The sequence below is a fragment of the Pyxicephalus adspersus genome, chromosome 5 (assembly GCF_032062135.1).
Source record: "Pyxicephalus adspersus chromosome 5, UCB_Pads_2.0, whole genome shotgun sequence".
Lineage (NCBI taxonomy): Eukaryota > Metazoa > Chordata > Amphibia > Anura > Pyxicephalidae > Pyxicephalus > Pyxicephalus adspersus.
The window spans coordinates 49,494,589-49,509,538 of record NC_092862.1 but is presented as its reverse complement, the minus strand read 5'-3'; the positions used below and the strand labels follow the sequence as shown (position 1 = coordinate 49,509,538).

Genomic DNA, 14,950 nt, shown 5'->3' with positions numbered 1-14,950 from the left:
GGTGACTTATCAGGTTCAGAGGATGCCGGCCGGAGGATGCGAGAGGACGGGAAGAACGAAGGAGGACGCCGGTGGATCAAGTAACGTATATACCATTGATTTTTACTGTTTTAGCTACCCCGAGTGTGACTTGGGGTTTCTGTTTTCAGCATCTTTTTTTTACCCTAAATCACACTTGGGGTTACCGCTGGGGAGGTTAAATCACTCCACAATTCCCTTCTTACCTATATTTATCATTGTATACACAAATACATCTCTAGCTACCCTCTCTACTGCTCCAATGACTTCACCACTCATAACCTCTTCCTTTTCATGGTTCAATACCTTCTCTAAAACCTACCCCCTTTTTCTGAAAACCCCACATTAGATCTGCTTCTACCTTTAACACATTTAAAAAAAACCCACCTCAAATTGGCCTATCCATCTTCATCTCTCTCCTAACCCATCACAAATACCACCATTCCCCTACCCACTGTATGCTGCATTCCTCAATCTTCTCCTCCTATGTCAATGTTTGTACATGTCCCGTATGCATCCCCTATTTATTGTAAAGTGATTCATATTATGTTGGCACTTTATAAATATAGGGCTACATTTTAGTCCTTTTTTAATTATGTAATGGTAACGTGTATAAATTCACACTTTAATGTATGAGTATTTTTTTTATTAAACCAGATCACATTTGCAAAGGGTCATAAAGGTACTGCATTCAATACAGAACTCGAGAGAACGTATAGAAAGTTTTCTAAAAATGACTGAAATTTAGAGTCAGATTTTTTTATCAAGAGAAAAAAAAAATCCTGATATCAAGATCTAGTCCATACAAATATACAATTCTACAGGCACAACATCCTCTATCCACCAACATTTTTGAAAGTTATCTAATGTCTTGCATCCTTGTTACATATAATGGAACTTTTATGACACCCTCTTTTACTCATGGATTTCTTCTTCATCCTCTTCAAAAGTTTCCTCGCCATCATTGGCTGTAGCTTCTTGATACTGTTGGTATTCTGAGACAAGGTCATTCATGTTGCTCTCTGCCTCTGTAAATTCCATTTCATCCATTCCTTCTCCGGTAAACCAGTGCAAGAAAGCTTTTCTTCTGAACATTGCAGAAAACTGTTCTGAGATTCTCTTAAATAACTCTTGAATCGCTGTGCTGTTGCCAATAAATGTGGAGGCCATTTTCAGCCCTCTTGGTGGTATGTCACACACTGCCACTTTCACATTATTAGGAATCCATTCTACAAAGTAACTGCTGTTTTTGTTTTGCACTGCCAGCATCTGCTCGTCAACCTCCTTCATGGACATTGGCCCTCTGAAGACTGTAGCCACTGTTAGATAGCGTCCATGCCGTGGATCACAAGCTGCCATCATGTTCTTGGCATCAAACATCTGTTGGGTAAGTTCAGGTACAGTGAGTGCACGATATTGCTGGCTTCCTCTGGCAGTTAGTGGGGCAAAACCAGGCATAAAGAAATGAAGACGTGGGAATGGAACCATGTTAACAGCTAGCTTTCTAAGATCTGCATTCAGCTGGCCCGGGAAGCGCAGAGAGGTTGTTACTCCACTCATTGTGGCAGACACCAAGTGATTGAGATCTCCGTAGGTAGGTGTGGTGAGTTTCAGGGTGCGGAAGCAAATGTCATATAAAGCTTCATTATCAATGCAGTAGGTCTCATCTGTATTTTCAACCAGCTGGTGTACAGACAAGGTAGCATTGTATGGCTCAACAACTGTGTCAGAAACTTTAGGTGAAGGCATCACACTGAAGGTGTTCATTATTCTATCTGGATATTCTTCTCTGATCTTGCTTATGAGAAGTGTCCCCATTCCAGAACCTGTTCCTCCTCCAAGAGAGTGAGTGAGCTGGAAGCCTTGTAGACAGTCACAATGTTCACATTCCTTTCTGACTATATCGAGCACAGAATCTACCAGCTCTGCACCTTCTGTATAATGTCCTTTGGCCCAATTATTCCCTGCTCCGGTTTGACCTATAATCAAACCAAAATCATTATTTAGCCACGTCTGCATTTCTAGAGTACAGACCAATACATATTAGGATTCTACATTATATAAAAAAGAATGTGCGGAATACAGAAATATTTAACAGTATAACTTGCCACACACTTTACAATCTCTTTAATTTTACCTAAACTATCCAATTTGTATTTTTATTAGGCGCTTGTGCTACAATGTTGTTAGTTCTGATTTAACAGACCTACTGTAATAAGTGTAATGAAGTTAGAGCATACCTCAACCTCAGAACAAAATGGGTAGATATTGCAGATTGTTTGTCTTTATTATGGATGCTGCATTATTTTTTATATTTTTTTTATTATTTTGTCTTGCTTGACCTACCAACGTACTTCTGTCCTGATAACACTCAGTCATTGTACTATAACTAGAGGAGGAGCGTTATCAACCCACAACAGAAGCTTTGTTAGGAAATACAAACTTTACCCCTACCCCCCTTCATCTTCATTACCTAGGGAGAGGTATTCAGTAGTCCACAGTAAGAATGGGTAACGAAGCTTATTTATAACAATCTGCACTGGCACAGTAAGCTAACAGCTTACCGGATCCCTGGCAGAAATTCAAGGTATTTATTTTAGACTGTAACGAATAACAGTCAAATTTTCTTTTTCAATTCTATTTTTACACAATATATGTAATGTTGGACATACCAAAAATGAAGTTATCTGGTCTGAAAAGCTGTCCAAATGGGCCAGACCGTACACTGTCCATGGTCCCAGGTTCAAGGTCAACAAGCACTGCTCTTGGTACATATTTCTGAGCTGTAAAAAAAAAAAAGTTAAATAAGCTATTTATGTATATTCACAAATACATATAATACAATAATGCAATGTGTGTAATATGTTTTTTTTAGTCCACCACATTATTATTAATATTAGCCCTCTAATTGAGACCTTTCTGTAATCATAAAAAATGGCAAAGTAAAATTTGTAGGTTCATTATAAGAGCAGGTTGAACACCCGTGAATTATTAGTCACTCTACATTTTCCATATTGTATTGTTTAGTATTTATGCATTTTCAGCTTTTTTGTAATAATGCATTCTGCACATGTGTTTTTTTTTAGCACCCCATAAAAAATTGGTGAAATGATCAGTACATTTTTCTGAATAGGATTTAGCAGGTCTGACCCTTGTGTTTCCATCTTCCATCTTTGCTTCAAATAAGCTGTTCCTGGCAACTAGAGGGTATTGTATGGTTATGGAAGATCTCAGCTTTGGGTTGAACAAACCTCTATCCCAGGGCAAATCTTTAACATGGTAATAAATCATCAAAATTTGCCAGCAGGCAAGCAGACTTTTTATGCTACATCCTCTGCAATAACATAAACTACCTCCCTGTTCAAAGTTTTCTATGGAATGGACACTGAGCTGGATGAACTGTGCAATGTGCAGGGGTTACATCATTCCAACCTGGGGGAAAACTAATATTATTAGACAGTATTTATATAGCGCCAACATAATACTTAGCGCTGTGCATTAAATAGGGATTGCAAATGACAGATATAAGCAACGAAGCAGGGGAAGAGGACCCTGCCCCGAAAAGATTGCAATCTAAGAGGAAGGGGACATTCATATCATCATTCAGAACTGGGTAAACTGTTGGTGCCACCGAGTAAGTGCAGAGATGTGACTATTTCCATTATAAACCTAATACCCATTATAAACCCAGAGGTTGCAGACAGAGTTGCTGTAAAGAGAACTTTTATTTGGTAAATTGGACGCATCATAATTAAAATGTATAATTTTTAATATAGTTATGATTTACATAATATGATTTACGATAATTTAGGCAACCATCAGGACCATTCATCTCCTTTCCACAGTATCACCTTTGCTTGCAGTGCAGAACTGACTTAACATTATTGACTTCCATAGAAAAGAACAGGGACCACTTTGTATAATGGTACACAGTAAATGATTCCTATGTATGTTATTCTTCATTGACACAGAATTTAAAATAAAGTATGAGGCATATCAGGTATACGTGGAAATGGCATTTTAGTCAAAATAATAATTTTGAAGTACAGGAAAACGGAATGGGCTCCTGCAGCTTTAATTGTTACACTTTTGTTTACTAAATACGAAGCAGCAGCAACAAACCTTTGATTTGGATCCATGTTTCAGCTTCTTTTGTAGTTCATTAAAAAACAATTTCTTACTCTTTTACCCTCAAAACCTCAATTCTATTGTACAGAAGCATTAGGTAACTACACTTTGACAGTATGAAAATATTAATTTGCTTTAGTAGGTGTATAAAGTAATGCTGGGGAACATATCCAAACATCCAGATCTGTCTGATATGGCTCCTAGATTGTAAGCTCTTCAGGGCAGGGTCCCCCCCTCCTGTTTCACTGTCTGTATCTGTCTCTCATTTTCAACCCCAATTTAATGTACAGCGCTGCATAATTTGTTGGCGCTATATGAATCCTTTTTATTAATAATAATATAAATAATAATAATAATATGGTCAGGTAGCAAACTGCTAATATAAACTGAACTAAGATTACAGATTGTCCAAGGAAAAAGAGAACTATATGTAAAATTTAAGTAAATGCAAATTATAGGCCAGATGGGTGATTTTAAACAGAATCATTAAGATCAGAACTACCATTGCAGCATTATTGGCTTGTTTTTTAACGGTAGTTGCTTCAGGCCTTGCTACACTTTTCTGATGCTACTGGCATTCATGTATTGTGCCAACATATTGTTAGACAAACATCAGAGGAGAAAGGAAGCTTTTCTTGCACAGATTTTATTTAGTTGAAGAAGAATCCAACATTTTTTTTTTTTACAACTAGAGTTCTTCAAGCATCACAAAATCCAAACTGCTGCTTGCTATCACTCTATATAAAGCTAGATTGCCCACCAATCTCTTTTAATAAACAGTAGTTATATGGGATCAAATGCTAGAAGGTTCTGGCTACATGAGGGTTAACTCTGTATTCTATCATACACACGTCTAGCAAGCTTTGCTTTACAAGGCTTTCTTTATCACATAAACCACCACAGCCATGTCATATACAGTAGACCCCTATTCCCCCCTAATAGAAGTGATTTGTCACACTATAAGCATGTCATGTCAGAAATAAGAGGTTGGATATTCTAAAAATGCTAGTTGCTTTTCTTTTATGTGAACTGACGGCTTTTCTTCATGTCAAGACCATACTGACTTCCAAGTATATGTAAGCGTAATACTTACAGGTATTTAATGTATTTTATATTTCTATAGTTATAGTTATCACTTCTGACTGAGATTGCAGTGTTCGCGGGTGATATTTTCCTATCCTGGACAGAGCCCCCTTTTTTTTAACTACAATTGCTGTATGAAATGTAAAGAATTTACTTGTGCAAATGTGTAAACTTTTTGAAAGATCTACTTTAAATCCGCCACTCCCTTTTATGCTCACATGTAATCATCTCATGTAAGCTCTGTAAATACATATCCTCATGTTTGCATTGTTTTTCCCCAGTTGCAGACTTCCTTTCCAAATTCCTGTTTGTCACAATGCAGTGTGAAGCATCCTTTGCTGAACTATATAAGTATTAATATCTGAGCAGCACTATCCAATATATTCAGTGACAGATATATACCTCCACATATCATGCTTTCAATAGATCAATTTACATTATTATTTCAGAAATGCAATTCCTTCTTTTAAACATTATTCTCTGTTCCAGGATAATGAAATGTTGAGTTTATGGTGCTGTAGAAATCTTTGCACAGGCCTGCTCTGTGTGAGCCCAAACAGTTCCATTTTTAGTCTTGAAATGAACATTTTGATCATACCAGCATTCTCCGCGGTCCCATGTAAACAGAACTGTTTTACTAGAATGGAGGTAATGTATACAAATTATGCCGTATGTGTGCAGCAGGCACTTAACACGAATAAAACATCACAGGATTGAGTAACAGCATAGATCTAACCACTTTCTACAAGATATCTACAGAAGTTGACCTTAGTCATTCAAATCCTTGTGATTTATGAGAGGTTTATCAAACTACAAAGCCTTGCCACCTACAAGGGAATGGAATCAGAGTAACATTTTCCAGACCTTTACTAAAGCTCCTAAGAAGAATACAGAAGTCATATATTAGGCAGTCCAGTTTAAAACAATCAATTTATCTGTCTGGTGTTCATATTTTATGCCATGTGTGTGTTTTTTCTTGCAGGTCATAATGGATGACAATTTTTTTAATTTGGGGTGAATAATTTTTGGGTAGAGGCAGAATTTTGAGATCTTTGTTGAGGAGTCTGTTCTGTTCTATAAGAGGAGCTAGCATGGACACTATGTTAGAAATATCAGTACCATCAGCCATTACTGCTCCTTTGTGATCCTACAGGATAGATCACTTCTTTAGATTGTTGAAGAACACCTACACACACTAAATTCTAAAGCATATATGGAGGTATAGACAGAATATGTTATGTAAAACTTGAATTTAATTGGATCTAGCTAGTACTGTACCTCGAATTAAAGAATGGAACCTCAACATGGGGAACACAGGTTTCTGACACACCTGGTGTTGAATGCTATAAAGCATTTGATTAGAGTTATAGTAGAAGACACCAGAAGTAGAAGGCAAACATTATTAAACAGGATTTATATAGCACCAACATATTATGCAGCTCTGTACATTAAATAGGGGTTGCAAATGAGAGATAGATAGACAGTGACCCAGGAGGAGGACATGACCCTGCCCCAAAGAGCTTAAACGTTTCTGCTACTTCCACTTTTTTCACCAGAGAGTTTTGGTTTGTATCCTACACCATTATAGCCAATCTGAATCCTAAACTTAAAGAGGAGGATTGTGTTACAAAATCCCAATGTAAAGATTTACAGGTACTGCTAGGATGGCAAACACTGATTAGGACTGAAAGCAGAAACAACTGAATGACTCAAGTTTACATTATGTATTCCTTTTATAAACAGCTCTTACTTCTTGTTTTATCTAAATGGCAGAAGTCCATGAGTGACGTCTAGGGTTGAGGTTTGAGGCATGACAAAATATGCATACCGGTATATATATAGTTGATATTATTATTTTATATCCTGCCAACATATTACACAGCATTTAACTGAGTCCATAGTCATGTCATTACCTATATTATTTAAACTTTTACAGAGGAATCTAAAATATGTTGGATAAGTTTATTTTAGCTGTGACACTGAAAAAACTAGTTTGTTCCACATAAAGCAGATGAGGGGAGGAAAGATGCCAAGAAAATCGAGCTGTTCGAAAACTGCCAAAATAAACACTGGAGAGAGTAACGGTATCCAGTTGGAATACAGTATAAGACAGAGAGCATTTTTCAAAAGGAGTGCAATCAACAGTACGGGTGCTCACCATTTGAACAGAAAATTCATTCATTTATTAGGCTGAGCAGAAATGATTTTTTATTCTTGGATGACAAATGTTGGCTTGTAACTTGTTTACCTGGTATTTGGTTCTCTCTGTGTTTGCATGAAGGGTAATGTGCCTCACTAATCTGGATCTAGTTTGAAATCCTTCTCAAAAGGGTAATATGGAAATTTCTTTTTATTTCTGTATCTTGTTAAGACCACACAACAGAAATATCTTACAACACTGGTTGAGCAATATTAGACAGTCAGAGGCATACCAGAAAATTAATTCAGATACAGGAATTCCACCTAATGTCTAACTACAGTGCTGAGGGTAATCATAGGCATGTCACTCGGCAAGGTTACAGGTTCTCTTGATACCGCTGCCTTTAATTGTTCCCTTCTTCATATTTCATGGAAACCATTGTATGCTACAATATACACTGACACTAAGCTTTAAACTCCAGGATCATAGAAAGGGTCACAGATGGTAAGTATTAGTAGCAGTCGATATGGGCTAAAATAAACTTTTCATGTTTTCTAAGTAAGCAAAATGAGGATTTACTTTTGTTTATATTCATTTGTTAAGCACTTTATATTCATTTATTATGTACTGCAAACAAAAGATGTCTGTCTGCATTCTTTGTCACAGGAGGGACAAAGACATTGTGTGGAAGCTGCGTGAAAACCATCATCTTTGCCATGATAGGTCAAGCAGCAATATATAGATTTTGTTGAAATTATAGTGATTACAGAGCAATCATAGTCCCCACTGGCAGTCCTGGCCACGTTTTCAGAAAGGGTCCATGTATCTGATGGAGTAGGCAGAAAAAAACAAGTCCTTTATAAAGGAGCAAAGAATTCTAGGTAAATGCCATGTTTTAACAAAAACCCTCAAATTCTAAGCTTTCTAAGCTGAACTGTCCTAAAAAGTTACTCAGGTAACAATGAAGCTGAATTGTACAGTACCTGTGTTACTCTTTGGATGGGTCTCTATAGAGGCAATTTACCCCAATGCATTAACTGCACATAGGACCTTGACTTCTCTCCAATCCAGGTCCTTGGGATGTCACCAAGTGGAATAAATCTCTGACAACCCCACACCCATCTGTGATAGGACTTGTTAACTTGGAGGAAGGTCTAGGACTACAAGAAAGGGGCTTGCAGATACTTAAGGGTGCACTTTAGCACATTAAGAAAAATGTAAGATTCATACATACAACAAAGTAAGCAAAAAACAAAAATTAATAAAAAAAAAATTAAACTGGCTTGTAGGTAACCAACTTAAAACCACTACAATAGAGTTCACTCCATTCTTACCAATTACAGGTATTTCAGCTCCAGGACCTGAAAATCCACCAATATGTCTGAGCAGACAACTGTGTTTGCTATTTGTGTTTATCGTTTTATTTTTGCTACTTCTGTTCATGTTTAGGATATTGGTTGTTAAGAAATAAATAACTCTCATACCACATCCTCTTTTTTAGATTTTTTAGCTAATTCTTAGTTCTTGTTCTGCAAGTAACCCAAGCAGAATTCTGACTCTAATAGTAAATTTTAGTTGTCATCATAATCTCCGGATAAAATGTTATAATTCCTCAGGATAAATAGTTTGTTTCTATCCTTATGTGCAGATATGAAAGGTCCCTTTTGTGCATGTACAAGACAATACAAATCCTCCCATTACATGTGCCCAGCCCAAGTCATGACTTCTAGCACAACTTATGAGACACTCACAGGATGATTCATTGTAGTACACATTGATTCTCTCAAGCTGCAGGGCTGAATCACCGACGTAGCTTCCTGTTGGATCGATGCCATGCTCGTCACTGATCACTTCCCAAAACTTGGAAAGAAGAATAAGAGAAACAGAGAGGAAACAAGTCCAAGTTAGAACTTCAGAAAACAACTTCTACAGTTTATGACTATATTGGATATTTACACAATCACACAGAATTTTCTTAATTTTATTTATAAAGTTAGAAATACCTTAATACAAAATATTGTATATATAGAGAGAGAGAAGAGAAAAGACAGGCCTTTAGTAGCACATTAATTGATTTGTAAGTGTATTGTTTGTTCAATAGGAGTTATTCTTAGTCTAAGCTATACATAACTCCTCTGTGCTAGAGCCTATCGCTAACACAGACCTACTACTCTAAATACAAGTGATTCTGTGAATCAATATCAAACATAGGTGTTAAAATAACAGACAAAATTATGAAGTTATATTATAAATCCCGACGCGTTTCACCCAAAGAGGGCTTCTTCAGGGGATTTTTAAGAATTCAAAATTTTTGTCTGTAAATTATTGTTTCTCAAACACCATTGTTGTAATGTGATAAAAGGTGGGGAGGCTATCAAAGGGTATTTAAAATTTGAGATTAATTCCTGGTCTACCGTGAAGATAGATTGTTCTGGCTGTTTGTCCAATAGCTGATACGATATTCGTAATAACCATAAAAGGAAGGGGTCAGGGTTTCACTGGAGAGATGGTAGTCACCAGACTTCTTTAGGTGATTAGTGCTGATACATCGTCTTTCATGTAGATTACAATCTATAGTTAGATGTTTGGGTAATCGTGACATCTGTACTTATAAGCAGTTTACATAGATGTTATATTCAAAACAACTTCCATGTTGTTTTCCATAGGGATATTTCGATTCCTACAATCAAAACTTGAAGTCTATAAAAAGGTGAAACCTCTTATAAATTTTCAATTTAGTAAAGCAGTTCTCCCTCCAATAACACATTGAATTTTCCCTGTTTTAGGAGTAATGTGGATCCAGTGAAAATCAGGCACAATCTGACACGTCTGGGAGTGTTGGTTTCCTGGTCCATCCTCCTGCAATCCACCAGTCCAGGCGAAAGGAGAGGTGAATTTTAAACAGGTTATTTGAACAAAGGATTTTATTGTAGAGTTTATCTCACTAAAATAATTATTTTAATAGGAGCTAACTCTGCTACAACAGAAACTGAGAAAATTAAGTAAACTTTGTCCTAATTAGGCTGCTCTCTCTATTAATTGGATAAGGCTTTCCACAAAAATCAATGAAAAGGAATAGCAATACACATTTTTCACATGCAATACAAGACAAAGTACAATACAACATGCATGCAAATAAGTGTTGACGTCCAATATTCAGTTCAATTATCAACTGTTTGGAAGACCAATAACACTGCACATATGTGAGAGAGATTCTGCCCATCTGATCATTTTTCTGGGAAAGAAATCATTCAATTATAATCAGATATTATGTATATATGTTTGGTTATTAGTGATTCATTTTTAGTTTTTCAACTCGGAAAGGTTAGAATCCCTGTCATGTTTTACTGCTATCAGGAGCTCCTTTCCCCTCACTTTCTGTTCTGGTGAAATAACTTTTTACCACACAGGAAATGGGGGAAAATCTGCAACAGGAAACAGACAATAATAAAAAAAAAGATGTCAGGGTTTTAGTATTCTCCTAATTAAATATAAAGTATTTTAATTTTCCTTCACTTCCTGTTCTGGTGTGACAACCTTTTTACCAGACAGGAAGTAAAGGAATCTCCCCAATGGAGCCTCTGGAATGCTGAAAGGAGTTAACCTTTCCTATTCATTCCAAAACTAAAACTAAAAGAAACTCTTGGCTATAGATAACTTCTCAAGTATTTGTTTCATTTTGCAGCTCTGAGATGACCTTTCATCTTCATGTTTTATTTTCCTGTAATCACATATTTCTGTTTGCAGCCCTTTGTATCTGCATTGTTTCCTTCATTTACAGCTAAGAATTCCCCATTATTTTCTAAATACTTAACAATTATACCAAAATAATTAACTCAGATGGTATTTTTATGGCTGGCAGTAGTCATTGGAGGAATGTGAGATTTTACAGCATTGACAAATGTGGCAGCTGTGCCATAACATGGCAGTTAGTGAGACGTGGGTGCACAGCAGCTGGTGGCATTCCTGGCATAGAACCCAAGACACTCCCTGCTCCGACTGCTGCAGGATGAGGATATTGTGGGGGCTTTTTAGGATTCCAAGAGGATGAGATGCCGGACACTTGCTACACATTTACTGCCTGTCCAGACCACATCTCTGAGACCAAGGGCCTGATTTATAAAAATCTCCAAGGCTGGAAAGAATACACTTTCATCAGTGAAGCTGGGTAATCCAGCAAACCTGGAATAGATTTCTTAAAGTCATTCGCTAATTGCCAGCAAATGTTTTGATTCCTGGACCAGATCCATTCCAGGTTTGCTGGATCACCCAGGTTCACTGATGAAAGTGTATCTTCTCCAGCCTTGGGAAGCTTTATTAAATCAGGCCACAAGACTCAAAACTGTACATCAGCACTGCTCAATGAAACAAGGAAAAATGTGCCACCATTGCTGCTTGACATACAGGGTCTTTTAATTTTACTTTTTCTTTACACAACAGGCAGATATATACAATTAATTAACCTGCTATATAGTAGAGCTGGAGTGTGAGTAGAAGAAGCAGAAAAGGGAGCCAATCAATTTATGAGCTGAAAGAAGCATTTTGATAGGAGAAAAGTGCAGAGTAACAGAGAGATGACCCCAATGCAGTGCTGCTTCTCCTATCACACCATGGTCACAGACCAGGGCGGGTTCAGGGTGGCCTGGTCATAGAAGAAGTTAATTGAATGATGCTGACCATTAGACTGAGGCCATCTAGTGGCTGAAGTAAAGTACTACTAGGAAAACTTTAGTCATTTTTTCTGGTTATTGTTGGCTAGAGTTTTGCTATACTTGAGCCTAATATATTTACTAATTATTTTAATATAATAAGTAGATCCAGAACAGACACAGGACCTGCTAGATGATGAACATATTTAAAAAAAAAAAACGCTCCATGTAGTCTATAGTAGCTATTGGTAAAAGTTCCAAAAAACAGACATCTATACTTTTTGATTTCCATCGAAATGACACGTGCCCCGTATGTACAAAGAGGTCACGATCCATCATTTACGTCCCTAGCAATGCGTCCTGCTGCAAATCTGACCTACACCAGGAATGTTAGCATTTGTTGTTCCCCATAAATCCCCAAAATAGTAAGGGAGCACAAATCTAGAATGGTTACCCATGCTTTGTGACTCTGTTTTGTTCACATCTTTTCCAGATGTATTCTTTTTTTTAATAGTTTGTACACACAATAGACAAAGACTGGTGATGATAAAGAAAAGTAATAGGGAATCAGTGCATGATAAATCTTTACATAACATGTGACATCAAGCGCTGTGCAATGATCAGGGTGCACTGATATCTGATCAGATGGTACATTATTCTTCAGCAGAATCTGTGCTATCCAAACACATGAGCATGTAATCCTTGTATGGACACAACTCTGACTTATGTCAGGAAATGGAGAGCACTTCTGGAAGGCACACCCAATATCAAATCTGAAAAGTTTTCTGATTATCCTCCCAGCAATCTACAGCCTCTCCCAGATCCTCAATGCTGAAGAATAATACAACAATGCTACAACAATTACACATGTCACTGTCATCTGATCAGAATAATACATGTCATGGTGAATGCTGGGCTGCCTTCTCATTTACCTTGGTTCCGATTTGGTTTCCACATTGGCCAGCCTGGATGTGCACGATCTCCCTCATGGTGTCTGCCTGGGTCCTGGGTCTGCACCGTTATTACAGAGGAGAGGTAGGGATGACTCCAGCCAGTGTGATCCTCCCTACTTTTGGGATGACTCCAGCCAGTGTGATCCTCCCTACTTTTGGGATGACTCCAGCCAGTGTGATTTTGGGATGACTCCAGCCAGTGTGATCCTCCCTACTTTTGGGATGACTCCAGCCAGTGTGATCCTCCCTACTTTTGGGATGACTCCAGCCAGTGTATGGGAGCAGCCTACACAGGGCTGGAGCTGGGGTGAGTCAGAGCAATGGGCAGGGCTGTGCTTGTTATCACATTCCACATGAGATCATGTACACCCTCAGCTTTGTAGAAGAATCTCTGATGAATTCTGAGACATGATCATATAAGTGAACGTCTCTATCTGTGCTTCACATAAAGCTAAAAGATATTTCTCCATACCCCACATATGCTGAATGAAACCTCCTAAAATCATAAGACAGCTGGGTCAGCATTGACCCATGTCCATAGTGGTGGTAATAATAGTATTAATAATGCATTTTTCTATAAGAGTAGTAGTAGTAAGAGTTAAAACCCCCATTAGGTTATCTTTTGCTGGATGTTTTCTCATTTACTCACTGTCCTCAACAGGAAATGGGGGAAATCTTTCCCAAGTTAGAAGAATCTTTATCTTAGACAGTTGTCCCCAAAACTTTTTTCTTCTGTGCACAATTTTTACTCTTTTTACAACCCTACAACTTAACTTTATTGTTAAAAAGCCCTCAAAGTCCAGTAGATCCGGCACCCAACTGGCTTTCGATGTGGCTAGGCCAGCATATGCAGCCATCTTTTTCTGGTGTCTGCTTGCATCACCTGATCTCGCACTGCGCAGGAGTGAGATTGGGTGATGTGTCTTCCTGCATAATAAAAGTGCCTCATATGTATCCCAGGAGGCTGTGAGTTTCCTCTTCAGTTTTTAAGGTCATGGCTACAAAGAGGGAATGGTAGGGGTACTTCCCAAAAAATGTTTTATAAACATTCTAAAAAAAAACATTGTTACAATATATGAACAGGTTTACCCACCTTTTTATATAATGTAAAAATGTGGTGATCGGTCTGCTTTAAATGCTGTTAGTCCTAAAACTGTTAATAATTCTAGATTGTAAGCTCTTCGAGGCAGGGTCCTCTCCTCCTGTATCATTTGCAACCCCTATTTATTGTACAGCGCTGCATAATATGTTGGAGCAATATAAATCCTGTTTATTAATAATAATAATAATAATAATAATGATAATATTTGTGGCAAAAATAGAAGGAAATATCCCTGCTGATGCTGATGGTCCCATGGGGCACCTACAGGGGATCCAAGGTCTGATATACCGATGTGTAAAATTTTAATGAGTTTTTGTTCATTACATTTAGAGATACACATACATGTACAGAAGGACAAGTATTTACTTTCATCTCTTGCAAGGAATATTTTATTGTGAGCTTTAATTTTACTGACAAGGTTGCTTTAATCAAAGGATAAGGATCCTTATTCTAACCATGTGACAATAATTTCCAAATTGAAATTGGAAATAAATGTCACTTTATCTTGAAATGAGTTTTTGGTGTTTTTGATGGTTTAGGCCGGCCTTACAGCAGCATTATATTCTTGAGCGCACATTAGCACTTTGCTATTCAGGTAAAAATGAACGGGCAGTCAATGTACCAAAACAACTGACAACACAACCACCATGCACAGTAGTACTGTGTGTGTGCAGGAGGTTAGTTTTTGTAACACCTCTGTTATTACAATGAACAACTCACAAAGGAGAGTTCACAAAGATTTTCTTAGTAATTCAAGGAATTCAATTTTATAACAGATTGCAATATTATCCAATACATTTGTATAAAGAAATGAAAGTTTACTACAATCGGAATTCTTGGCTTCAAGCCAACCATGCATATATATATATATATATAT

At 37.3% G+C, this 14,950-nt stretch overlaps 1 protein-coding gene across 2 annotated transcripts in view; it reads right to left on the bottom strand.

Annotated features, from left to right (window-relative positions):
• Nucleotides 1-642: 642 nt before the first annotated feature.
• TUBB6 (tubulin beta 6 class V) overlaps nt 643-14,950 on the bottom strand; it is a 27,769-nt gene continuing 13,461 nt past the window's right edge. Inside the window, exons 1-4 of one of the 2 annotated variants that reach the window (XM_072411463.1) lie at nt 12,951-13,109; nt 9,121-9,229; nt 2,691-2,801; nt 643-1,997 (exon numbers count right to left, since the gene is read on the bottom strand). In XM_072411463.1, the coding sequence (XP_072267564.1) occupies nt 934-1,997; nt 2,691-2,801; nt 9,121-9,229; nt 12,951-13,007 (1,341 nt within the window). In that variant the 5' untranslated portion in view covers nt 13,008-13,109 and the 3' untranslated portion in view covers nt 643-933. Of the gene's footprint in view, nt 1,998-2,690; nt 2,802-9,120; nt 9,230-12,950; nt 13,110-14,950 lie in introns of those variants that run through there. The other variant, XM_072411464.1, reaches the window with a different exon arrangement.